Genomic DNA, 26478 nt, shown 5'->3' on the forward strand with positions numbered 1-26478 from the left:
ACAACAGCAGATACAACAAAAACAAAAGACTGTTGGCAACCACAAATACAAAGCATGTCATTTCGGCTAGCAACTGCAGTAGTCGTTCGCTGAGACATTCTCCAGTAAGACGATCAAGGTTAGACTTAGATATTGACATACTGTTTTATTATTTCTATATTTTTATTACACAACATGGCTACTTTACTTTCAAAATCACGTACTCCACCTGCTCCCACTCCACCAACCGGTGTTTTTGGTACAAGAACTGACAGTGAATTAGCTGGCAGCCTTGCAAGAATGACAACGTACGGTGATAGTGGCGTGCTGGGTACTGCAAGAGGCGCCCCTACAGCCGAAGGCTTCCGCTCAGCTAAGCACACCCCGGAAGAATGGCATACGTCAAACTACCAAAAGTACTATCAGAGTTTTTCAGACCGTGATAACGCGGAGAGGCTTCAACACGAGTCAAAGACGCTTTCAAACGAGGCGGATGCCCTGACAAAACGTACACAGACAGATGCCACGAAAAAACTTGCAGAGCGTCTTCATGATATTAACTTTTGGAAGTTCTCATTGAACCGTGAAATTGAAGAAATGATCGAGGAGACGGACCTGATGTGTGCTCAGAAGAAACGGCTTGAAAATGCTCTTGATGCAACTGAAATTCCGATGTCAATAGTGCAAGACAATCTTCAGTGTCGTGGAAGAAGACATGACATTGATCTTGTTCATGACCGTGTTGAGCTTGCTCTTAATAAGGTATGTAATATTGTTTATTTTGTTTATTATTGTTAATTATTATAATTATATGGTTTATAAATTCAATGTTCGTTTTTTTTCTCAATATTTACGTATAATTACCTGTATGTTGTATCTATATTATTAATACATATTTACTTACAATTATTTACCATTTGTTAAAATGTATTAAAAAATGATTGTGAAATAAAAATTATGTGTGTACTTCAGAAAACTTAAAAGCGAATAATATTTAAGCTTCGAATCACAGTTTTGAAAATAAATGAAAACTGTAAAGTAGCTAAACAAACCACAGTGTGTTTCAAGTTTTGGTTTAAAACAATGGCATGAATTGTCTTCAGGTGAATACGCCATACTATGTTGTTTTTAGTATAAATCAAATTACTAGTAATTTTCATTTTTCTACCAGGAGTATGAGATTATTTGTAAAGTACAAGATCTACTAAAAAGAACAATTGAACAATCTGATAGACAAATCAAGTAAGTAATTAACAAAAGTTTTTTACACCAATGTTTATGATCACAAAAATCTCTAAAGCTCTGTCTATACTATCAAACTTTGTGACAAAAAAAATGTGATATGCCCATAATATGGACACGATGATGTCATATCACTGCCATTTTTTAACATAGCACTACCACAGTTGGGAACACTTTTTTTTACATAAAGTTAGATTATTTAAGCATGGGATTATACTCAAGCATGGGATTATACTCAAGCATGGGATTATACAGTAATATTAATAATTAATTATTATTTTGATCAACTATTTTTTTCAGATTGAATCGTGGAGCAAAGCACAAGCTGACAATGGATTGGTCCGATAAAGTTGAGGCTTACGATATTGATACAAAATGTGCCAATCTGAACAATGACTCCACAGATATTATGTATAAAGAAGGATCAGCCAAGTTTAATGCTGTGTAAGTCAGTCATAAGTTTGTTACTCTAGTAATCACAGTTGTTGTAATCTGACTAAAATAGCCACAAGGTTGATAGGGTTCAAAGAAACACCCTTTTTCTGAGAAATCAGCAGGAAAAATGCTACTAAATAGGCCTAACTCATGATATTTTTTGGCCAGTCCTATCTAGCCAGCAGGCAAATCTAGCCAGCAGGCAAATCATACCATCTACTAGGCTAGACCTTCCTCAGTTGCTTATGCTTTTTTGCAGGAAAAAAAACCCTTGTAAAAATCCTGGCTTGGTTGTGAAAACAAAAATCACTGGACTATAACAGTATTTATTTATCTTTATTGCAGGCAATCTACCCCCGAGAGCTGGGCTCAATTCTCGCATGATAATATCGTCCGGGCTGAGCATGAGAAACTCACTTCACAGCAGCTTAGGAATTTAATTGATCAAATTTTAACAGACACATCAAACGACATGAGAGAGCAGTGTAACACAGTTAATACAGAGTTTACGAATAGAATCCAAGAAATGAATAATGCCAAGACACAGATGGAAAATCATAGGCAAAAGGTAGAGTACAATATACTACTGTATTATCAAAAACTTCTAAAAGCTTTGAAAAAGTAAAATTAATTCAAAGAGTAGAATATGAGTCTCTTTCCTGGTACAACCTACTGTACTAATTATAAAAAACTCATAAAAGCTTTGAAAAAGTACAATGAATTAAAAAAAAAAGTATGAGTAAATTTTTCTCTACTACAACATATTATTATCAAAAACTTTGTTTCCAAAAAGCTTTGAAAAAATACAATGAACTCAAATTATACACAAATACAGTACAATCCCTCCTTTAAGACACCTCTATTTAACGAGTGAAGGGCATTAAATAAATTATCATTACTAATAGGTGGTCCCAAGCGTGTCTCCTTAATAGGGTTTCTACTTTATAAAGAAAACCTATCAATCTATATATAAATTTACGTAAGGGCAAAAATCGGTAAATCGCGCGTTATTTCTAGAATGTTTACTCGATGGTATGTAAAGTTGGTTCGTACTTTCGGTACTGATTTTAACCACCTGATGTAACCCTTTCTACTAATTAAATTGAGTTCGATAATTAGTTATTGACGATTGGAACGAATTTAGGTTCAACGATTTGCCCCAAATAGGGGTGTTTTCCGATCGTGGTATACACTGTCTAATGGATGTCAATTTGAAAAATACCCGCACACAATAATACGAGGACACTTCGCATTTTCCTATCTCCTCCTACGATAATTGTTTTTAATAGCTGAAAACCGGTTGAACAGTTCGAGTACAGCATCATAATGTTGAAGACAGGCCAATTTTCTTTAAAAAATGGTATTTTGATACATGTAATATACGTTTTTACACATGTATTGATTTGTGATGAATGGAACATTCCAAATTATTTGATTTAACCATAGAGGTATAGATTTAGATTTATGGGCCCCCTTGGAGAATAAACATAAATAGTATTGCAATGCACTTTTGATCGCAATTTGAATCGCAAATATCTTACTGTGAGTGTTGGTACTGTTAGATAATAATATAAACAAATATACAAATAAACTTTATTACTGTGAGTGTGGGTAGGCCCTACTGTTAGATTATAAACATATAATATACAAATAAATAAACGTTATTACTGACAGTTGCTTCTCAACGTTTGTATTAATTAATAATTTAAAAATATATAAACGTACGTACGTAGTGGTGTATCGTTACATGTACTTTACTATTTCAATCGACTATGACAGTGAGAGTTTTAACAAAGTATTAAATCGTAAATGTTTTACTGTATTTAGTGGTATATTATTTATAGGCCTATAAAACATTAAAAACAATATTTCGTTACTGAGTGGATAAGAATATATTTTAAAATGTTTCCTCTTTGTACCTATCTTCTTCCCCCATCCCTCAACCCTTAATGTTACATACAAAACACAAATTGGGTTTGTTTAAATGAGTCCAAATAAAAAAATTTGACTCATTTTGTTTCTCTCTCGGAAGTAATTCCCAGGGTGCTAATTTTAGCTGACTACATAAATCATCGTGTATATTTATTCGTTTCTGTAAACGACAATGTATTATAGTCCTGCAGTACGTACATTTGAAATCTCCATTTTTTTCTCGCTGGAAAATACTGTGTATTCGAGAACCATCTGTGGGCACGACCTAGATGGTACGCGAGCGAAGCGAGCGTGCCATCTAGTTATTTTAATTAAATGTAATGAACTAGAATAGAGACTGTAAGACTCTTTTTTTATAGACTGTTGAAGAGATTGCCAAAATGGAGAAAAACATTGCAGATCTACAGAAAGCTATTAAAGATAAAGAAGCGCCAATGAAAGTAGCACAGACAAGACTGGACCACCGGACATACCGACCAAACGTTGAGCTATGCAGAGATCCTGCACACTTTAAGTAAGCAAAGATTGAACTCAGTAGCGTAACGTAGAGGCCCCTGGTTTAGGGACGTTAAGTGGCCCTCCAACGCTAAAGGCCTTGGCCATTTTTTGACATTTTGAATGCCTTATTTCTCCTTCGTGTCCTGGTCAGGGGCCCTATAAGCTCCGGGGCCCCTGGGCTTAGCCAGTGAGTGCTCATAGCTGTACACAACTGATTGAATTATTTCAAGTTATATTTGTTGGTACAGTATATCTATATACACTATATAACAGGGTTTGAATTTTCAGCCAATTCAACTATTTTTAATCAATTTTGATTATAGCTCTTTGTAAACCACACAAATCCACTATATAGTGGGAGTTACCCCCTAATTATCCCAGTTACAACTGTATGTGTGTTCTTCATATAATATTTTTACATGAGATTAACCAAAACAATGGTCAATTTTTTTCCAGAATGGTCAGCGAAGTTGGCGAGATACAGAACTCAATCGATCAACTGCAGCAGAAACTAGCTGAGTCACAGGGTAACCTGAAAGATTTGATAGCAACACGAAGATCTCTTGAGCAAGAGATCGCCCTCAAGAAGAACAGCATCTCCGTCGACCGCGACAAGTGCCTTAAATTTAGAACACGCTACCCAAGCACATCAAAACTAGTTGGGTATCAGTAATCTTTTAAAAGTACCAAATACCAAAAAGCCTATTAAATTTAAAATGATAAACCCAACATATTGAAATCAATTAATTTGATGTTATGTAAATTATTAATTATGCAATAAAAAATGTAAAAATGATAAATGCTTAATTTTTGTTAAATGTTGATTTATAGTAGATTATCATTCAAAATCATGGACATTCTGAAAGATGTATATTATGATAATAATAATGCATACATATAGGTATACACAGCATGGAAGAAATAGGGTGCCACTCAAGGCAGCTAGAACTCTGCTATGCAACGGACAATAACAATTAAAAGCCACAATGTTATGTCATTGTATACTTAAGCCAGTATTAAAAATTTAAGTTACATAATAATTAATAATACGTAAAATGTATATGCCATTAGATAATATTTTGTGACCTGTCAATGTGAATGTAAATATGTTTTAAATATAAAATTAAATAAATTTGCTATTACTACAGTACATCTCATTGGTTCATTTCCTTTTTGGCGTCTCCACATCAGCTTGAATACACCAGAGACACTTCCTGAAATGCGAGTACATCTTTTTGTCGCTCATATGGTAGACGTGAGTGAGTGGCCGAACAGTTACGACAGTGGAACTGTAATTATGTAGCCATAACATCGGCAAGGGTTCGAGGCTCACTCACTCCATGGTTTTGGTGGTAGCAATAGCATGCGCACAAACCCTGCTTGTTTGGATGGTTAAGCAGTATTCGAAAGAACTTGTTTAAATACTGTTTCCACGATTGTTTTAAAGACACCTTCCCTACGTTTTTTAGATCTAATTTAAGATCACAAACTATATTTAATGTAAAAATAATACTATATGGTCCTATTGCGATAACATTTTTCGTCTTTAAATGGTTAAAAATGTGAAAAATAAGTCGATTCTGATAATTATAGCGGCCCACTATAAATCCCAAAATGCATTGCGCGCAGATTGATATTTTTGTTTTTCTTCTGTAATTCACCCACTTTTCGATCGATCGTGAGGCCAAAACAAATGGAGAACTTTTCTGTAGAAATACTGGGTTTTCCTCAATTTGTATCAACGGAGTCTGGCAAAAATAGAAAGAAAATTAATGCAGCAACTATACAACGTCAGGCTAGGTATATAGCTAGCATACAATGTTCGTACGTTACCGATGTTTACCAGCTAGGCCTACAAAACTAGGCCTAGCTAGGCTAGGCCTAAAGACCGTCCACGAGAGGTCAGTCGCCGCGAGCTACTACTTAGGTAGTGCATTGTTTCTCATTTTTTATCATAATTTACCATAAAACGTACATTTAAGACAAGGAATGAGCTGGTTCAATGTAATATATATGTATTATTGATGTCACAAATTGTAGGGAAGGTATCTTTAAACTGATGTAGTGGTTAAAAATACACAGAAACTGTATACAACATTTTATTTGTTTGTTTTGTTCTGTAAATATTTATTTTATAACATTTTTAACACTCCATAAAATCTATTCAAATTATATTAGTGTATTGGTATGTTACCTTACACCCTACTAGCAGACCAATACCCGATGTCAAGCATTCCATCACTAATATTGTATTATAATTTAGTTACAGTGTCAACATGTTGCACACAATGGATGGAAATTTAGTTAAAATGTTGCATTAAGAAAGTTGTTGTCACCAATTGATCCGGTCGAACTGAAAGGCCTTCATGCCATTTGAGAGTACATTGTTTTTTTTCAACAGCAGAAATTGTAGCATACTGTCAAATCAAAATCACTTTCACAAAATGGAACAGTCCGTTTCACTGCCAACCATGGGAAATTTAAAAGTTAGAAAAAAGATTAAGGCAGTGAATCTACTAACAATATTACTAGCTTTCTTGTTCTTGTTCTGCTTTCCTTCGTTCATCTACCATCCTATGTTGTTGTTTAGCGTAGCACCTTCTTGCATTTCCATGGAAGCCTAGTTCTGAATCTATAGAAGAAAACGGACATAATTAATTTTATAACTTGACTTTAGCCCACATGCCATTTCACTAACCAAAGTAACTTTTGGTTCAGATTGTTAAAACAAATTGAACAAATTCAGGAGGGCGTCTAGAATTATGCTTCCTTGGGTTACGTACAATGAAGCACTTTCTTTAAAAAATATTCCTTTGCTTGAAAACTGTCGTACCCGACTGTGCAAGGAATATTTCTGAAAACTGAAAACCCCATGTCATATCCTCCACAACCTATTTCCACCTCTTGTTTCATAACAATTGAGATCAGTCACTCAATTTCCTTTACCAAAGTTCAAAACCAATAGATCAAAAAACTTTATTATCAACAATGGTATCTTTAATTGATGGGTAGTTGCTTTTTCCTTGCAGAGTTGGGTACCCGACTTCTTTTTCTGTTTTTTACTTTTAATACAGTATTTTTTGTAAAATGAATTATATATTTTTTTTATATTGATTGCAATAATCTTGCACTAGTCCACCAGCAATAAAGACATTTTTTTTATACAAAGTGGTTAGGATTTTGGCAGAATCCATGCAATTGATTGGTCAAGTGAAAATCGCTCATGCATGCATATTTTTATAACCTCGTGTAAAAAGTTTAACACCAATTTTTCCGACTGGTTGGCTGGCTTAGTGGTGTGGTACTGCGGCTAGGTGACTAGTGGTTTTGTAGGTTCAATTCTCGATCAAATTTTTTTCATTTTTTTTAAATTAAAAAAATTGTCTTTTATTCATCCTCGTCCTTTGCCTAGAGGGATGTTTTAGGTCCCAGTGTAATATTTTCTGTCGGAATCTGTTACAATGGGCAGTTGAGTTCCTAATTTTAATATACTAGTACAAAATAGAGCACTTCATACCTAATAACAAATTATTCTTATACTTTTTTCAAGACTTACATTTAGTGTAGAAATTGTCAGCTGCCTCTTCATATTCATCTAAATATGCCTTGCAGGTCACCTTAGCACTGTTACCTTGTTCAGCCACACACTTACCCATTGCTTTCTTCAACAAGGACAGTATCTCCTGATCAACCATTCTGTGTTAAAAAAAATTTAAAACATTAAAAATCACACTGATGTATGGCAATATGGGTGGGCGTGACACTGTTGTAGTTTTTTAGGCATTCTATTCTAGCCTGTTTAAATTTCATCAACAACCCACCCCAACCCTGTCCCATAAGCTACTAAACTGTAGTACAGTGTACTACTGTTTTAAGATTTAATTTTTTCTTAAGTTTAAGATCAATGGCCCTGGGCCGGCAGAACAATTGTGACCGCATACCTGTCTCTTTTATACTGCGAGTCAGCCTCAAACATACAAACTATATCTTCTTCATTACAGTCCCAAATGTCTGTTACCCTAGGATATCTGCGATGATAGTACTGTGTGGGGTTTTTAGCATGTTGTCTTTCAATAAAATCTGCAGTTTTAAACAAATACAATATTCAATAATTATATTATAATATAAATTTAAATAAATGAAACATGATATGAATATAAAATAAATAGGATCAACCTGAGTTTTCGGCATGTATTGAATATAGGACTATTCCATTATTATTTATAGGGGTGTTAGTCAATATGTTGGGTTGGGTGTGCCAGGCTTGTTGAGGCTTCTATTGTTTGTGTCATTGTGCCAATTGTTTTGTATTTCACTGTGTTTGATAAAAACAAACAAAAAACTGCTACTGTAGTTAGCCTATAGCTTTTATTATGTGTCTGTAAATTATATCGTATTTTACACTATATACAGTAGCCTATACGCCCTAACATGTTTTTTTACTCAACAGTTAAATCAAGTAGCCTCTACAAATAACAAGAAAAGATCAAGAAAAAGATTCATATACATTTTAATCTTATTTAATTTATGTTTTAATTTATATAAAATATCCAATTTATGTTTTAATTTATATAAATACATCCATGTTTGGTTTTTTCTCAACAGTTGCAAATAGCCTCTACAAACAACAAGAAAAAAATTGATAGATTGAAAGATACATTCTTCAAACTTTATTCAAATATAAGGCACAAGAACTTTAACATTATTTAATAAGGCACAAGGAACATATACTATTTTAACTTACTTAATCTGTTTAATTTATATTATTCCATATCTTTCTCGCCACATAAATTCGTCAAGGTATTCCGGTAACCATTCCCGTTTACACATATTCTTTTTAACTTTAATTTTTCACGATTCCAGTAGGATTCTATGTTTTGAGTGTGGACTCCTGTTATTGGATCAACAACATTCTTACTGTGGTTTACTGTTAAGTGTCCATCTACCACATCCAGGTCCTGTACTCTGGAATAAACCTTCCATTTATTTGATGGTCATTTTAATATAAGGCATATTTTGATGATTGTAACATCCATATTAATTATTTAATGATCAAGCATAGATGGTACTGTAGGTCTAATTTTAATAGATTGTTTTTTTAAAGATTTTCGATCGATTGTAAATATCAATTACTTAAATATTTTATATATAAATGATGCACTGTTGAATAGTGATCTAAAAGTATGTAAATACGTTGATGATTTATGATATGATATGATAACTTTATTTCGTCCACATAGGAAAATATTTTGAGTGCTTTTCACAATATAGTACAAAAATATATAAAAACGTTTCATATTAAAAATAATTAATTACAATATTTAAAAACACTATATATTATTTAACAATGTATGTATCGGTGAAGTGGTTAAAAGAAACAATTCTTCTAATATCCAACAAACAGTTAATGATTTTTGTATATGGTCAAATGAAAATAAACTCAATCTTAATGTCGATAAATGTAAAATGATGTACTTTTCGTTTCAAAAAGTACTTCCAGTCATTGATCCCATTGTAATTGACGACCGACAACTGGAATGTGTCACAGAAGTGAATATCTTAGGTGTCTGGGTCCAAAACAACCTTAAATGGGATAAAAATGTTAGTGAAATCATCTTAAAAAGTAGTAGAAAACTTCATATGTTATGTCGTCTAAAAAAATTCAGTGTCCCTGTAGAAGATCTAGTAGCGGTTTATACTGGCTACATTAGATCTACCCTTGAATATGCGGCACAAGTGTGGCATTCAGGTATAACTAACGAACAGAGCAATGCCATTGAGAAAATACAGAAGAGGGCATTCCGAATCATTCTAGGCCATAAATATATAGATTATCCCCACGCATTGCATAACCTTAACCTCCTAACTTTATCAGAACGTAGAACAAAGCTGTGCCTTAAACTTGCCAAAACTTGCGCAAAAGTGGGGGTTCAATAAAAATAACACAGCTCACAATATGGTTCTTCAAAATCCAAAAAAATATGTTGAGCCATTAGCCAAAGTCAACCGTTATCATAATAGTGCAATCCCATATTTTACCAGAATTCTAAATAAAAATAATAATAATATATAAAGATTTAACAACTTCAGCTACAACATCTGTTGGCTCCCTTGTGTTTTTTAGTGAATTTTTATACTATTTTAATGTTTTTAATGAATTGTTAATCAGTTTTTTTTTATATACAGTATATATATATATTTTTAAGTGCATATCCGTACCGTAATTTTTATACATAGTAATTTAAAGATTATTCTTCAACCATATATTTTTATATCTAATTGGTAAATTTGTTGTTGTCTTTATATGTGTATATTGATCTGTGCAATTTTTATTGTTATGTAAATCCCAAGCAATTCAGTTTCTTTTCTGTGATTTGTGGATATATTAAAATAAATAAATAAATAAATATTGAAATCAATCTAAATATAGATGATAAACAGATTTTAATAGAAGACGTACTTTGAAGATTGAAAACATCTGTAATATAGGCATAGATTTATAAAAATGTTATTGTTTATTTTAAAAAAAGAAACGTTTACAGAGAATCCCAGATCAAGTTCAGATACAATGAACATTGTAGGGAACATAAGAACATGACAGAAACAAGATGTTTAGACAAGTAGAAAAAGAAATGTTATAATGGAGTTTGTTATTGTTATCAGTTATTGAAATAAGATTATTGGAATGTATTTATTTTGTCTGTATGGTATTTATATTTTTGTAATATTTTGTTTGGTTGGAATTCACTGAATCTTTTACAGTAATTTATTAGAAACGGTACCTGTGATTTTACGTTATAGTTGACACCCGACTTTCAAGTTAACAGTAATTTGTAGTTTTACAGTAATTTATTTTCAACAGTACCTGTGATTCTACATTACGGTAAACAACCGACTTTATGACCAACAGTAATTTACTGTAGTTTTACAGTAATTTATTTTCAACAGTAGCTGTAATTCTACATTACGGTAAATTACTGGCGTCCAGATTGCCAGTAATTTACCGTTTTTTTATAAGAATTTTTTTAACAGTGTAGGCCCTATATATCCTGTACTGGGGAAGGGTTAGTGTGTGTTGCATGAGAGAAAGTTCTGCAATTTTATTTCTGACTATTTTAGTTTTTGTGTCAGGATCAGCTGGAGAGAGAACCTCACGAACATATTGCTAACTCATTGAGTTGAACCAAACATGACACTACTAAATAACACTTAAAACTGGGTCGATGAAATAAAACATATATACCTTAAATTAAATATGTTACACAATGTATGTTTTGCTTAATCTTATGCCTTTAAGTGTACTGAATTTTTTAAAGTCATAAACTTGTTGAGAAAAAAACAAACATGGATGTATTTATATAAATTGTTTTTCTGGCTGTTTTACTTTATCGTTTTGATTTAGCTTTTCGCTTTTTTTTGTATCTCTATTGAGATCCAGCCACTGATACCCACATCATTGTCATTGTTTCATTAATTTGCCTTTGGATTTATATAAATTAAAACATAAATTAAATAAGTTGTATATGTTTTCTCCTTATTGTGAATAACGTTTGAATGTATTTTTTCTTGTTATTTGTAAGAGGCTATATAACTTGATTCGGCTGTTGAGAAAAAAAAACATATAATAATATTACATGAAATGTAAAATAAAACATGATATGATTTAACTGTTGACGGTAAAAAAACATGTTAGGGCCTATAGGCTATAGCTATATAGTGTAAAATACGATATAATTTACAGACACATAGGCTAACTACAGCAGCAGTTTTTTGTTTGTTTTTATCAAACACAGTGAAATACAAAACAATTGGCACAATGACACGAAACAATAGAAGCCTCAACAAGCCTGGCACACCCAACCCAACATATTGACTAACACCCCTATAAATAATAATGGAATAGTCCTATATTCAATACATGCCGAAAACTCAGGTTGATCCAAATAAATATAACAGTAAACAAATGAATAATAAGATTAGATTCCATAATTTAATATTATAATACACATATTTGCATATGCAAAGACAGAACCAGTGTTGGTCGCCGCTAGGCCGAAACACTTGAACCACCACAGCAGTTCCTGCAGCGGGTCAGCTCGCCTAATCCCCGCGGCTCACTGCCATTTTATTTTGATTAGCTGGCCTACCATAGGCCTAACAATATTATCTTACCTCTTGCAAACGTTACGGGTGCCTCTACTGTATAATATAATGTAGACAATATAAAGTCATCAATAATGCCCATACTTAACGTATAATGTGCAGGATGTAAGCACAATTTAGAATTTTGTTTCCTAAAAATTCCTTGTGCACAATTTTTACTTTCTATTATATAGCGCCACCAACCAGAATCATCATCTCTCTCGCTCAGCCCCCCCCCCCCCTCCCCAGCTAGCTAGCTAGCTCCCTTCACACCAAACCCCCCTCCCCCTCCCCTCCCCCACCCCTCGATCCCCCTCCGCTCCATCTCTAAATCAAAATTAAAAATGAAATTGATCTATATCACGTTATTAACATGACATGTTAGGCCTACTCTCTCAATAACATGACATTGGTGCATTATAGATAGCCAGGATATGGATACTTCATTTGTCCACGTTCAATAAGATGATGTCTAAACGCTACCAATGGCCAAATATTGAAATTAGGAGCAACAAACAGTCACCTCGTCTAATGTTACTACTCAATATTTTATATGAAATCTTCAAAATGACAAGAACATTATTAGATCACTATTGATCGTCGTCAGACCGAAATACCATCCCTTTGACACGCTCATTGGTAATAAAAGGTTTAAAATAAATATTTAAATAAAACAATTATCATAGCCTATTAAACAACTTTAAGCGGCAAAATCAGGGCCTATCGCAGTTTTGCACATTAACTTTTTTATACCTTCATGCTTGACCTGACTTTAATTTTAATAACAAACTATTGTGTATCCGAACAAGAGAAAATATTTCGTTCTTCCTAATCTTTTTACGCAAAAAAACCCTGCTACCTTGAATTAAAGAGGTGAATTCTATTCATATCAAGAATAATTAACAACGGGGTTGGAGAGTTTAAATGGTAATATTATTAGGCCTACTTAACCGTTTTAATTGCTGTATAGGAAGCAATTCTCCTGTGCTTGTTAATGTGTATTCACTTCTAGCCGGGCTGGATTGGACATTTAATTCATGTAGTAGGCCTACTGTATCAGTACCTGTTTATTTGCTGTGACTAAGGTTTGTAAAGTTAATTTTCACAAATCAGTTTTGGCTTGTTAACCTATATATTCATGGTTTAAGAAATATAGGGCCTACAGGAAGACTTAGTTACGTCAAAATCCGGACGGATAACCGGATTAATGATACAAAACCGTTTACAGTATTCGGATTCACAATTACGTATACGTGTGATCGAAAACGTCGTAATAGTGTGAATTTAGCTGTATTTAGCAAATAATAATTATGCTGAACTGTTATGCTCATTACATACTATAATTATTTTGTACAACTGTATCTCGTACTTTTTCTTTTGTTGCTTCGAAATTCTTTTTAGGCTTACTATTGAAACATAGTTCATTTATTCGGTCCAGTTCATCCATGATATAGATGCATGGGTTCTTTACCAAGAGATTTATTCAATTCAATATCTTGTAAAATTACTAAATTTAATCTCAGTTTTTAAATGAAAACTACCTTAGATATTAAATAAAAATCTTGTAACTATATTCACAAAATATTCTGATCGTCGAAAAAAATGGAAGGGATTAACAAAATATGTGTTTTTACACTTAACAGGTGTGTGCAATAGTTCTAAAGCTATATTGGTTACCCTTGGGCTATTGCTGACTATAGATAAAACAGCATCATAATAAAACTTGTATTGTTTATTGTCAATCATCGGAGATTAGCACTCAGATAATAGGCTAAATGGATTCGTTTTTGGAAAAAAATTGGAACCGCCAGTTAATCCTTGAAAGTTATACAGTATTATTACGAGCAATGTCCTATTGTAAATACATAATGCCTATAAGGGTAGGTCAGTGGCCATATTCACCAATCACGCTTAGGCTAAGGGCTTAACACTTAAAATTAAAAATCCCCCTATTTAGGTGAATACAATTTGAATGAAATACTTAAATATTCATTGAGTTAAGTGAAATACTTAATATTTAAGGGAAATATCATTGGTGAATTCGGAGTTTTAAAACAAGTCTAGTATTTAATATATGCCTAAATCTTTTAAGCTAGGCCTACTATTGATAAATAGTACCCAACTTAATTTGTTTATGTAACGGGAATGAAATGATCAAGTTCGTTCGCGTTGCCTTACCATGCATCACATCTTTATTATCTTAACAGATGAGCTAATTCAGCATGGGCCGAGTTTCAACTATTGTGATAGGAATAGTAAGCTCCTTATTAGTCGTCGTTGTTGTCAAAATTATTCTGTGCTTTTTCCACCGCTGGTAAGAAACAAACGTTTTAATGTTAAATTCATCAAAGGGTTTATTTGCCCGTTCTTTCGTTTTATATCATTTGTAAATTGTTTCTTGTATTTGAAAAGAATGAGAAAAAAGGTTTGTTTTGATTGATATTTTTCTGAGAATGTTTATTACAGTGGCGGATTCATGAATAGAAGAAGGTAGGTGGAGCCATCGCCTAAAACATTGAAGTGTTGGACTTTCCTAAAGCTCTGTCCACACTATCAAACTAGTTAGAAAAAAAGGTGCCCAAATATAGTATAGTGATATGCCTATTATAGTAGTGATCCGACATCGCATTTTTTTTCTCACATAAAGTTTGATAGTGTAGACAGAACTTGACATTCTATTTGTTTAATTTACTTTTATATGGATCCGCCTATGGCTATGTGTTACTCAAGAAACCTGATACTGTATTCTAATTTCATTGACCAAAAATAATGTTTAACACTTTTTAAAAACTTTTAAAATCCATTAATTTAGTTTATTTTATTTTTTCTGCGACCAACATTTTGCAATCTCATGCAGGAATGGCAGACGGCTCGACACAGAAAAACAAGGTGAAACAAGTACTTTACAAAATCATGGTTTCTGCGCAGATGATGAACATGAGAAAACAGACAGTAGGCCTATACCAACTGAGTCTGCTGCAGAACGCAAAGTAATATCAACAAGCGCCGCTGGGTATAGTATGTATTTTGTGAACACGATAGGTCAGAAGACGTCAAGAACTGCAATAACCCACGAGGAACGATCAGAAGCACTGGCAACTATTAATTCTTCTTGGGAAGATTCACAAGAAGAAATGTGTGTTATATCAGTAGACGGGTCTAGGTTGTTGGAGAGTTCACTAGATGGATACTTAGAAACGCAGTCAGATGCGTCATTTCAATCTATAGCTGAAGATCAAGAAACGACCTCTGACCTACAGGGAGATGAATACCACGACATAAGCGATCAGGGTATTTGCATTCTAACTCGAACGCATTTATCTATGTGCAAGTACCCAGATGTGAGCAACGAAAACTATTGCGTCATATCGTATAACGATGGCGCACAGCCCGGACCTGTTGATATCAACCAGTGGATGCATGATTACGATAACCAGCACCGTGGTTCGGTGTCATCAATTAAGTCAATTAAAACGTTTAGTTTAAACAAAGCAAAGCGTTACGTAGGCTGTGGGTCAATGAAAATGGCAGAGTATGGCATTCACGCTTCAGAAAACATATACAGCGGAATTAAAGGTTTTAGAAATATTATTGAATAGGTTTGCAGATATTACTTATAAAACAAAAATATGAAATAAGATAACTATATATATAATTACTGTCTGTAGGCCTACTGTATATAAAAGCGGTTTCTTTAATATGTATATAAAGAGTGGTGTAATTATAATAATACTGTGGACAGACTTGATAACATAAACTATATTACTTAATTTATAATAACTCCACTTGTGTATAGCTTAAAATTTTAAAATACATCAATTGCGTTCATAGTGTGGCGTGTGTGTATTTCAATGCATAGTAAAACAATTAATTTCATAAGAGTTAACAACTTTTAATAAATTCAGTAAAAATATATTTGCAAACACACCAATTGCGTTCCATAGTGTGGTGTGCCATACTTGTTTGTGCAGTAAAAAGCAAATTAGTGACATCAATAAAGAGTTTTACAGCTTTCAATTGAATAATATTTTATTAAAATTATTCATATTATATATTTAAAAAATAAATTCATATTTGCAATATATTCAATTCAAAATCTTGAAACTGTACAATGCAAACTTATCAAAACGGGGATGGAAAATAAGTACTGTAGCGGGAATACTACACCTGAATTACATGCATTAAATATAAGTAAGGTTCAAAGCTCTATAATGGTAAATCAATTAAGTCTTATTTACCAGATTTTCCTCAATAATTCTAAATCAAAAAACTTGCACGTCCATCTTTTCAGTGTGGAAGCCAATGTCAGTGAAATTATTAAGTAGATTAAGTACAGTGCAAGTTTAAACAATTTCTGCCTGTCAACCTACAGTATATCATTGATAAGCAAAACCAAAAGATGTGTATATATATGTATCTATCTCTCCATTTCTTTTAAATAAATTGAAAATATATAATTTAAAGTCCAAGGAATTTAGGAAAAGAAATTAAACTATACAAAACATGTGTGAAGAGGAAATCAAATTATAAATAGTTTTAAATTAAGTTAACATTGAATCGTTTGTGAGCGTGTCTGTTATTGTGAAGCAGGCTTTTGTGCCATAATCATAAATACTGGTAAATACATGGTGACCGGTGTCAGATGTGGTGGAGTATCAACTCCAAGTATCTCTAAGACTCTGAAAAAAACAAAAAAACAATTTATCAAAATCATAAAGATGTTATGGTACAAACATTAAGGAATTTTGCATACCAAGGTTTGAGTAAAGGCGTGTGGCGCAGTGTGTTGGATGTCGGACTACTGATCGTGAGATCGAGGTTCGAATCCAACTCTCGCTGCATTTCTTGTATCCTTGGCAAGATACTTTACTTGCATTTGTCTCTCTCCACCCATGTGTATAAATGGGAACCTGGTTAGATCAAGACACAACTTTGCGCTGATTACTAGCTGCATTATATACGAGTATGTTTCTATATGTGCTTAGAGGTTTCACAACATTAGGTGCTATATAAATCCAGGATATTATTTTACACCGATTTGAAATTTATGGTGGTTAAGGCTCCTAGCAACTGAACGTAACTGACCGCAACTGATAGGCACACAAAACATTTCAACATAGGCTTGTTTTCAGTTGCTTTCAGTTGTTCAACACCCCAAGCGCCCTTCCTTAGCTATGGACATGATAAATTAATAAACTTTACCTTTGTTGGAACAGAATAGCAGCCTCTTGTTCTTCTGGGTTGTCTTTGATGTAACTTTGGTAGAATGACAACGACTGAATGCATCCAATAAAATCAGACAACATTATCTCCTGGTTAATCACATGAGAATTATCCCTAAAATAAGCATTCGATACTATACTATATACTGATAACATTTAACTATACCCTGGAAAAAATACTACTTTTTAAAAAACTATTGAATGTATTTTAGAAGGATTTCTCAATTAATAGGTGCATCTATTATGGCCCATAAACTTTTATGTAAAAGATAGGTTTTTTAAGTAAGGCACTTTCTACACAATTATTGCTAAGTTTGTTGAGACATGGTGGTATTCAGTAGACACACCTACGAAGACATCAGACAGTCTACTCACTAAGTTACTTTAAGCCTGGCGCACACTATAGCTAGCGGCTGAGCCAACTTGCACAAAAAACACTTTTCTCACAGTGTCAATTCGTGAGGAAAATATCTATCATGTTTAATATATTTTTGTCACATGTGTCATTTTCCTCGAGTGTGCGCCGAACGTGAGCTAAAAGCTCACTAATAAATTCCACTGCGCATGACATGTTCTAATTTATTAAAATATGTCAGCGCGCACCATATAGCGTAGTAAGTAATTATCCAATCAGAAACTCTGAAGGCGTTTAGTATGTGTCCGATAGAACGGGATCACAGTTTGCGCAAATTTTTTAGTGAGCAAAGTGTTTTTCATGCCAGTTTGTTCAGCCGATAGCTACAGTGTGCGCCAGGCTTTAGATGCCTGACTAAAAAATGTTTCCGGTCTAGAATACAAGATTTTTGTTCAATAATATTAAAAAATTAAAAAGACAAAGTAACTAACCTTTTATTATTTTCAAATGGTAACTGAATATCTGCATATCCATTGAATACATGCTTTCTATTTGGTGTCCAATATGGCTTTGTCTTTTCTTGAATTAACTTTTAAAATCATGATTGGTTTGACTTATTACAGATAAAATACAATGACTATATACAAGAAACAAAGATCAAAACATCAGCAACTTATTTAAAACAATGGCGATGCCAAGGATAACCCATATAGTGTTTGGTTGCCATAATTTGGGGTTGTACTAATTTGAACCGCAGCCCAATGTATAGCATACAATTGTCTGAGAACCAGATTGCTGCTACCTTCAAAGAGGATAATGAATGATAAACATATTAAAATAAAAACAATATTAAATGAAGTAATCAATGATATACTGTACTTACCTTATTGTAAGCCTCTTCTATCTTCTCAACTTTCTTCCCATTAACTCGACAACATTGCATTTCATATCCAAAAGCAGCAATGCATCCATTTGGCTTCAATACCCTTTGAACCTCGTCACAGAACTTGGGAAAATCCAACCAATGAATACACATGGCACAGGTTATCAAATCTGTTGATCCATTCGAAACTGGGATACTTTCTCCGCTTCCACTTCTACAAAAAGAGAAAAAAAAAACAATCCACTCATACGGTAATTCAAAATGAATGATGAGGATCTAACGGTCAAAACCCCATACTGTATTCAAATATTAGCATACTGTATTCAAATAACATTTCAGAGCAAGACTTGCCCTCTGAACCCCTCTATATTTTTAAAAGCGAGAATATCTATATATGATTTCACTTACTTACAGATATTCTATATTTGATCGTGGCACCAATCTTGCCGACGCTAGTTGTGATTCACTGACATCCACTCCAATTACACGGTCAAAATGTTGACCTAGGGACCTAGTGAATTGACCTGACCCACAACCTACATCAACTGCCAGTCCATCAGGTTTCTAAATTAACAGACAGCATAAAAATAAGGCAACAAAATTATTTTCACATATAGGGGTGCACTGAATTAATGTAATTTTATTATTACTGTATTTTAGTTTAAACACGATAAACATTTGTCATTGGTGGCGCATTATGAATTTGAGCGTTCCATACCCGGCCGGCGATTATTGACGACCAAGCAGAGTTCGCGGGCTAAATGCAACATATACTGCCGGTATATACACTACCTCCCCCTAGCTAGCTAGGCTAGTAAGTTAGCAACTATTGCTCACATTATCAACTCTGCCCTGATGCAAATATTCAATAATACGTGATATTAAACTGTCTGGGTAAGTCGGTCGATATTTAAGATAAAGCTCAGCATGCCCTTGGTTTGCAAAAAGATGCTTATTCGTCACTTTTCGTAACAATTTCCCCAGGTAAAGACGCATTGTTTAGGCCTAGATCAACATTCAGCGACATCACTGGTAATGATTACGTCATACCCAAGTTCAGTCTGAAACTCTTCCCGGCCCCACGTGGTAGCAGTAAAACTTTGCATATTTTGCGTTGCAGGTGACTAAAGATTAAATTTAAATTATGAATATGTTGTCTGCTGACAGTAGTTATTAGGCCTGTTTTTAGATTCGTAAGCGTTTATTGTATGATCAAACAGAAAAAGGGTTAATACCAATGCATGGATCTACTTGTTTATTTATACCAGGGAGTTGTTAATTAGTTAACAACTCCCCGTTTTATTTTATTCTTTGTTTTATATTTTGTAACGCAACCATTTCAATGTTTGTTTACGCCACTGTGAAAGCAGCAGAACATAGCCTATTAAATGGCAAGAATGTATCTGCAAATTAAAAAAAATGATAACAGATTGATTTCAATTGGCTTTTATAACTGTAATCTGAAACAAATTAATAAAGGGCAACGATAGATTTTTGTTTAGATTCATTTTAATTTTCTTTATTCAAACACAATCACACAATAATATTTTAAATTCAAAATTAAATGCATTGCTTTCAAATATATGTCTAACCAAACTGTAGGATTAAGTCTACTTTACTACTGTAATATTTTTATATAGAATAGATGCATATTTTATGGAATGTTGAAACCTCAAGGTGTAACAATCATATTAATAAACTTTTTTAGAAACAAAATCCAGAAAATAAAATATTTAATTTATTTATAAATATATACACATTTTAATTTTATAATGTAAGTAAGCCTACAGTACAATGAATATTTGATATTTTTTCAATCAAACTACATAAATTAGTTTCAAGCATATACAATTAAAAACAATGTAGCCTATACATATCAATTAATAGGTATTACTGCAATTCAAACAAATGAAAAATTAAATAGATTAAGAAACAGCTACACAGTTTGTAATATATTGGTAGCCACTAACAAAATATGTTATATACAGTATTATCAATTCAATCAAAAATCACAAGTCACACTGCAGGGTACAAGTAATCTATAATCAAATAGAAAGTACATTTATTACAATAGGACTGTTCTAATATCTTCAAAGGGATGATATTTACATTGGTGAATGGCATTTTTAGCTTTATCCAGTTAAGTATTCATTTAATCATCAAGCTGACAAAGACTAGCTACTCCACGGTTGATCCAGTACGTCTCTGGTTTGTTAGAACTCAAGTCCAGTATCATGACAAAGTTTGTCGAGTGACCAGTTGTTGAGAGTGTTCCCCGACGAGCACTTGTTTTATAAACTGGACATCTGTAAATGGCCTCTTCGCTGAATTTACTCTTTTCACCAGGTTTTAGCCAAATGATGGGCAACGTATCAAAAAGCAGCTTGGGGTAAGATTCATTGATGTATTTGAGTTCACGGTCCCAACGAGCTCCTTCCAGAAACAAACCCTAACAAATAAATTTAAAGAGATGAAGAATTTGCAAACAAACATCAGCAGAACAAAAAAAAACAAAAGCAGAGAAATACATAGTATACAACTGACTCCAAATAACGAGAGGCAAGCCATGATTCAATGTTTCGATCTTTATTTGATCATCATCATCAGGAATGAACAATAATTTCAAAGGCAGGGCCTGTCTTAAAAAAAAAAATTGTAGGTAATACATTCAGGGGTGCTGTAGGTGTGCCGTATTTTGGTTTATAGAAGTTTAAGTGTGTTGTAAATCACACTCCTCAAGGGCAGTTTAGGAGTGTGTTAGGCTCGCTCACCTCAAAAGAAAAGGTCTGCAAAGGCAGACAATTATAACTACAGTCTTTTCATAAGTATATAAATGATATATAAACCATAGAGAATTAAAGGTCTTGAGAAACTTTTTATTTCCACTCACAAGTGGTGGGAAAGTACAGACAAACTGGAAAAACTAATTCTAATCAAAAAGATGTGATGATGCTACAGTATAAAGCACTACACTATCAAACTGTATGTGACAAAAAAATGTGATGTGCCCATATATGGACATGATGATGTCATATCACTACAATATTTAAGCATATTACTACCATATTTTGGCACATCAGACTTTTGTTTTGTCAAACTAGTTTGATAGTGTAGACAGAGCATTAAAAATGTGTAATATGTGTAAAGTAAAAATCACTAGAAGCAACCACCAAAAATAAGTGTAGCGTTAACTCTTACCTTGACATAAGCACCATCTTCTGGTCTGTTTGGCTCACTGTCTTCCTCATAGCTGGTAACCTCAAACTGAAATCCTAAATGGTCAATTGGAATTGTGTACTTTCTTGCGAAGTTTTGACTTACACCTAGAAACAAAAATAATATATCAACTTAAACATATTTGTAACTTACAATATGAAAAATCTTATTCAGCAAGCATCCATCAGTACTGAACATGATGTGATCAGCAGGAAGACTCTACAAAGTTGGTAGTCTATTCTAGAAATAATTGATAATTGTTTAAGCTTTGTTTACCTGTTAAGAAAGATTGAGTGAAATAAAATCCAGACAACCAAAATACTTCTGGAGTACCATTATCGATCCAGTCTTGTAAAAACTTCAATCTAATATACAACAGATAATATTAATTGCATTTTCTGTGTAAAAGTTCATATCATAGAGATCTAAAAAAAACTCTCTGTACTGCATCTCAACATATGGCATTCATCTGTCTAGTATCATTGGCAAATTCTGTCACATTTATATATCACACGTGATGCCTGTATTATGTTATGTCAGGCTTATAGCCTATGATACACTAGCATTACATATACATACATATGGGATGTATTATATAATTCGCCTACATACCTCTGCAGTAAGTCTGTAACATAACTCCCCATGGGCTTAAGTGACGGATAAGACTTGGCTGCCCACATGGTTGGCACCTTCCCCACCAGCATACTGTTGAAGACATCTTCCAACTCTGCAGACATCACCACCAGTCCTTTGATGGCTTTGATGATGTTCTGGAGACTAACACGAACAACAGCTGTTAGCCGATTGAATCTGATAAGCTCTTGACGCAAGACTGTGTTCATTGATTCATTATACATTACAGGGTACTTCTCAATCACCTTTAAAAAAATACAATTTAAACATTGGTTTTCCCTTTAGATAAATGCGCTGCTTGCATGCTTGCACAGCATTTATTATCAAATTTATAAAATATTATAAAAAAAAATGAGAAATAATGCGAATCACATCAATTTACATTATGATATTTATATAAGTACACACTTACTTCCTCAATGTTAAAGTCTGCTGGCAACTTAGAGAGGATATCACTGGCAAGATCTTGGATTACTTCTTGCGGTGACTTCCCACTGCCACCAGTTTGACGAGGAAGTGTCAAGAGAATGCCTTCAAAAAGCTTAATGCAAAAAAGAAAGAATTAAAGTTATTACAAAATTGGATAACTTCTCCCTATCATAGCTTAAAAACCAGTGGCCGTATTCACCATTTTCCCGTTAGGCTAAGGAAACAGTTACTCTTAAAATTAAGAAAAATCTCCTATCTAAGTTAAATACAATTTAAGTGAAACACTTACTGAGTTATGTGAAATACTTAATATGTAAGGGAAATATCTCACTTAAGTGTGATTGGTGAATATGGCCACAGCGTCTTTGTAACAATGTGTGTGTGGACAGAGTATTGATTTCTTAAAAGTCTCTGACCAGATACATGTCTAATAGTATTATTAGTTACCTGTTGAGTTTCCTGGTTGTCTTTCGTGATGTCTGCATTTTCATGAAGACCAAATACTTCTGGATGAGGAATCAATGGCAGACTTCTGATGTAGTCCAGATAACTGGTGTAATCACCATGATCTGGGGCATAATAATCACCACTATCTGAGAACCTGTCAATCAAATATAACAAATACTTTAATATCATATGTCAAAATGTTTTCAGACAGTTTCTTAATAAAATTATCAAATTAACATTCACTTACGGATATTTTGACTGATCCAGAATTTCATGGTTGTAAAATTTACTTAAGAGAGCAATTAAGAGTCGTCGATCTTTGTCATCAGTGACACGGCCTCCGTAATTACACTCGCCAGTCAAGTACAACAAGGCGTCAAATGGGGTTACTTCATAGTCATTCAGAAACATCTGATTGGATAAAGAATAGCAATTGTATTAGCACAGGTTTAAACATACCCTATGGTATATAGCATCACCCAAATTTAGAATATACATAATGACGTAAGTGGATTTAAGTCAACCACTACATTTGTAGGTACTCTGTTATTAGACGTCCACCCGCCATTTTTAGTATTCAGAGACTGGTGTAGAATCTTCAAATATTTAATGTCTTCTTAAACACTAACCTGAATTTGCGTCATACTGATCCTTAGGTCTGATTCGTTGAACTCATATGGGATGTTCCAACCAAGAGGGCCAAACTTACGCCTCTCTTGCACCAAAGCATGGAAGAAACACAATCCAAATAGCAACTTCTGCCAATTCTCGGGCTGCAAAAAGTTAAATAATTTGTTTGCTTTATGAAATATTGCATTGTTACTAAAGCTCTGTCTACACTATCAAACTTTATGTGAAAAAAAAGTTTGATGTCGCCATATATGGTAGTGATATGCCCAAATATGGTAGTCATATGATGTGATATCATGTCCATCACATTGCTTTGTTACATGAAGTCTGATAGTGTAAACAGAGCATTAGATGTTGATTGGTTTTTCAAACACATGCCTTTTACATATCATCAAAGTGTATCGATCATTTAAATTTATCCTTTTCTTACCTTGTTGCAGCCTTGAAAGAAACTAGGATCAGAGATAGGATCATTTAGATATGATCGTAGCAAGTTGGCTCTAAGACCCTTAGGTGGCTCATTCGTCATCTTTACACCTGGAAGAGAAAAAATACGCAAATTGCTCTGAAAGACTTTGCTGATGTATAATATTTTTTACAGTGTATAATTTGTACAGATTATAAAGGGCGTGAGTAAGCATAAGTTAATAAAAATAACTAACCATTTTGTAGGATTGACACAGGAAAGCTCTCTGAGGGATAACTTGTCAACCAAAGTCGGAATGAGTTATTAGTATTCTCAGGAACAAGAACCTCTTCACAAATCTTCTCTAGCTTAGGCATCCAACTCGTTGCTAAATGGCAATTCTGCAGTATAACCCAATTACCGGTTTTCAGCCCATCTTCGATCATCTTTTCTGCAATCGGCCCCTGACCCTGCCCAAGAGAAATTGCTTGGACACGGTTTCCAGTGTAGCCTTTGTCCTCTGCAAACTTCATCAATCCAGCCATAGGGTCAGCACCAGGAGATAAGACAAAAATCAACGGTGCACAGCAGTGTGAATCAGCAAAACTTCCTGCTAGGTCAAACGTAGGTGGCTCTATGTATGAACGTCCAATTTTATCGATGATGAAGTCTTGAACAGCGGGTACGATTTTGTCAGGACGGAAACATCTAAGTACTATCATACGTGACATTCCAGAGAATCGGTCACAAGTGCCTGGATATTTCTCTTTGTTGGGAGTAGCTGAATCATAGATTTTCTTCCATTCTTTTATGTTTTCTTGAACCTCTGCAATAACAAGTTTTTAATGTGTGATCATTTTTCAATGTAAGTTACTCCCTCTTTAGATACTATATAAATAAATGAAACAACAAGAAACAACAAATTGGAATACATCTTACCTTCGCGTAAACCTTTAAGGTTCTCCAGATTACTTGCTCTTACAATTTCAGACCATGATTTTTCTGACAGCCATTCAGGTGCAGGATTAGGATGTGGGTTTTCCAATGCTACACCACCAGTCAGCAAGAAACGCCACTCGCTGTCGTCAACCTTTCCCCTAATAAACAAAGAAAGAGAGAGTAACTTTTCTAATCGTTGTTTTTATACTGTAAAATATTCTCGCATCAATATTCCATGACATATCTAACTAAAACAATAGAACATTAACTATAAGGCACACTACATCATGTGAATGATTCCATTATTTATTTATTTATGGTATTTTAGTTTCCCTACAATCTATACTCACCTTCCTTGTAATATTCCAACACACAGAACCACAGAGAAAAGCAGTTTATCCTTCTCAAACAAGGACCTGCAGACATTTCTATAGATACTATCCGTAAAGTGATCATTCAAGTTCTCAATTCTTTCCTCCAGAGATGTTGACTTCTTGCTGTTCTGAATTGATTGCAGGTAGAGGTTAATGAACCATGTCAGTGAGTACTGGTACATTGGTTCGATGTTGGCAAGCTCTGAGATGCAGAAGAACAAAGTTGCTGAATGGACTGCCACTGGCTTGTAACCGTTCCTTGTCTCATCAATCTCTTTTTCAGTTGCTGAAGCAATTTCCTATAAAAAAAAGGCAAAGTATAAGACTTATATATACTGACAAATTCAACTTTTTTTCAATTGTTTCACAATCCTTTGGGTTCTTAATCTATACTAGACTATACACACCTGTTTAGCTTGGATTTCTTCTGATAGTGTCTTAGAAGATGATAAAATCTTAATAGCAGTTTCATCCTCTAAGATGTTGCCTTCTGAGCTTGACAAAACTTTTAAGATCTTGTCTTCGATCTCTTTCAGTTGCCGCTTATTTTCTGCACTTTCTAGGATTAATTGGTTCTTTTTCTCTTCAAGTTCAGGTTTTTCTTTGGCTGCCACGATGCCGAGGAGTTGGTCTTGTAATCCAAGTGGAGTTATCATAAAGTTTACAAGAACAACCTGTAAAAAATAGTTTGTTCAAATTAATTTACGATTATATTG

The 26478-nt window shown here is 33.7% G+C and overlaps 4 protein-coding genes across 6 annotated transcripts in view; 1 reads left to right on the top strand and 3 right to left on the bottom strand.

Annotated features, from left to right (window-relative positions):
• Positions 1 to 34: 34 nt before the first annotated feature.
• On the top strand, positions 35 to 5244 carry LOC140060692 (tektin-4-like). The gene is made up of 6 exons (XM_072107009.1): positions 35 to 741; positions 1151 to 1221; positions 1522 to 1665; positions 2002 to 2224; positions 3948 to 4102; positions 4543 to 5244. The coding sequence occupies exons 1-6, from the start codon at positions 175 to 177 to the stop codon at positions 4757 to 4759; spliced, it is 1377 nt and encodes a 458-aa protein (XP_071963110.1). The 5' UTR covers positions 35 to 174; the 3' UTR covers positions 4760 to 5244.
• A 943-nt stretch (positions 5245 to 6187) lies between these two features.
• Positions 6188 to 12423, bottom strand: LOC140047658 (NADH dehydrogenase [ubiquinone] 1 beta subcomplex subunit 10-like). Its single transcript, XM_072092698.1, has 4 exons — positions 12259 to 12423; positions 8028 to 8166; positions 7643 to 7782; positions 6188 to 6718 (listed from the first exon to the last, which is right to left on the bottom strand). Exons 1-4 carry the CDS (start codon positions 12329 to 12331, stop codon positions 6615 to 6617), a joined length of 456 nt encoding a protein of 151 aa, XP_071948799.1. The 5' UTR covers positions 12332 to 12423; the 3' UTR covers positions 6188 to 6614.
• A 3602-nt stretch (positions 12424 to 16025) lies between these two features.
• LOC140047667 (putative methyltransferase DDB_G0268948) lies at positions 16026 to 19886 on the bottom strand. Of its 2 annotated transcripts, none has more exons than XM_072092712.1 (6): positions 19526 to 19886; positions 19101 to 19252; positions 18689 to 18902; positions 18297 to 18394; positions 17431 to 17504; positions 16026 to 16907 (listed from the first exon to the last, which is right to left on the bottom strand). In XM_072092712.1, the coding sequence occupies exons 1-6, from the start codon at positions 19682 to 19684 to the stop codon at positions 16900 to 16902; spliced, it is 705 nt and encodes a 234-aa protein (XP_071948813.1). In that variant the 5' UTR covers positions 19685 to 19886; the 3' UTR covers positions 16026 to 16899. The 2 variants fall into 2 exon arrangements, with proteins under 2 accessions (XP_071948813.1, XP_071948808.1); XM_072092707.1 differs by having other exon boundaries at positions 16027 to 16907; positions 17431 to 17565; positions 19526 to 19882.
• A 340-nt stretch (positions 19887 to 20226) lies between these two features.
• Positions 20227 to 26478, bottom strand: part of LOC140060711 (dynein axonemal heavy chain 3-like) — a 41761-nt gene continuing 35509 nt past the window's right edge. For both annotated transcript variants that reach the window (XM_072107041.1, XM_072107033.1), the window contains 13 exons: positions 26170 to 26436; positions 25739 to 26061; positions 25389 to 25546; positions 24706 to 25275; positions 24474 to 24580; positions 24043 to 24186; positions 23661 to 23824; positions 23414 to 23567; positions 22950 to 23078; positions 22517 to 22782; positions 22181 to 22269; positions 21887 to 22011; positions 20227 to 21137 (listed from right to left, as the gene is read on the bottom strand). In XM_072107041.1, coding sequence (XP_071963142.1) covers positions 20841 to 21137; positions 21887 to 22011; positions 22181 to 22269; positions 22517 to 22782; positions 22950 to 23078; positions 23414 to 23567; positions 23661 to 23824; positions 24043 to 24186; positions 24474 to 24580; positions 24706 to 25275; positions 25389 to 25546; positions 25739 to 26061; positions 26170 to 26436 — 2793 coding nt within the window. In that variant the 3' untranslated portion in view covers positions 20227 to 20840. The remainder of the gene's footprint in view (positions 21138 to 21886; positions 22012 to 22180; positions 22270 to 22516; positions 22783 to 22949; positions 23079 to 23413; positions 23568 to 23660; positions 23825 to 24042; positions 24187 to 24473; positions 24581 to 24705; positions 25276 to 25388; positions 25547 to 25738; positions 26062 to 26169; positions 26437 to 26478) is intronic.

Source organism: Antedon mediterranea, chromosome 1 (genome assembly GCF_964355755.1).
Source record: "Antedon mediterranea chromosome 1, ecAntMedi1.1, whole genome shotgun sequence".
Taxonomy (NCBI): domain Eukaryota; kingdom Metazoa; phylum Echinodermata; class Crinoidea; order Comatulida; family Antedonidae; genus Antedon; species Antedon mediterranea.

Excerpts from the sequence above, each read along its gene's own strand:
- LOC140060692 (XM_072107009.1), top strand. The coding sequence starts at position 175 with ATGGCTACTTTACTTTCAAAATCACGTACTCCACCTGCTCCCACTCCA. Across the intron at positions 2,225-3,947 it reads TGGAAAATCATAGGCAAAAG|ACTGTTGAAGAGATTGCCAA; the intron begins GTAGAGTACAAT and ends CTTTTTTTATAG. Across the intron at positions 4,103-4,542 it reads AGAGATCCTGCACACTTTAA|AATGGTCAGCGAAGTTGGCG; the intron begins GTAAGCAAAGAT and ends ATTTTTTTCCAG.
- LOC140047658 (XM_072092698.1), bottom strand. The coding sequence starts at position 12,331 with ATGGGCATTATTGATGACTTTATATTGTCTACATTATATTATACAGTA. Across the intron at positions 8,167-12,258 it reads ACCCGTAACGTTTGCAAGAG|ATTTTATTGAAAGACAACAT; the intron begins GTAAGATAATAT and ends TTAAAACTGCAG. Across the intron at positions 6,719-7,642 it reads TGACAATTTCTACACTAAAT|ATTCAGAACTAGGCTTCCAT; the intron begins GTAAGTCTTGAA and ends TTTCTTCTATAG.
- LOC140047667 (XM_072092707.1), bottom strand. The coding sequence starts at position 19,684 with ATGCGTCTTTACCTGGGGAAATTGTTACGAAAAGTGACGAATAAGCAT. Across the intron at positions 18,903-19,100 it reads CGATCAAATATAGAATATCT|AAGTGGAAGCGGAGAAAGTA; the intron begins GTAAGTAAGTGA and ends CTCTTTTTGTAG. Across the intron at positions 17,566-18,296 it reads CCATTTGAAAATAATAAAAG|GGATAATTCTCATGTGATTA; the intron begins GTTAGTTACTTT and ends TGCTTATTTTAG.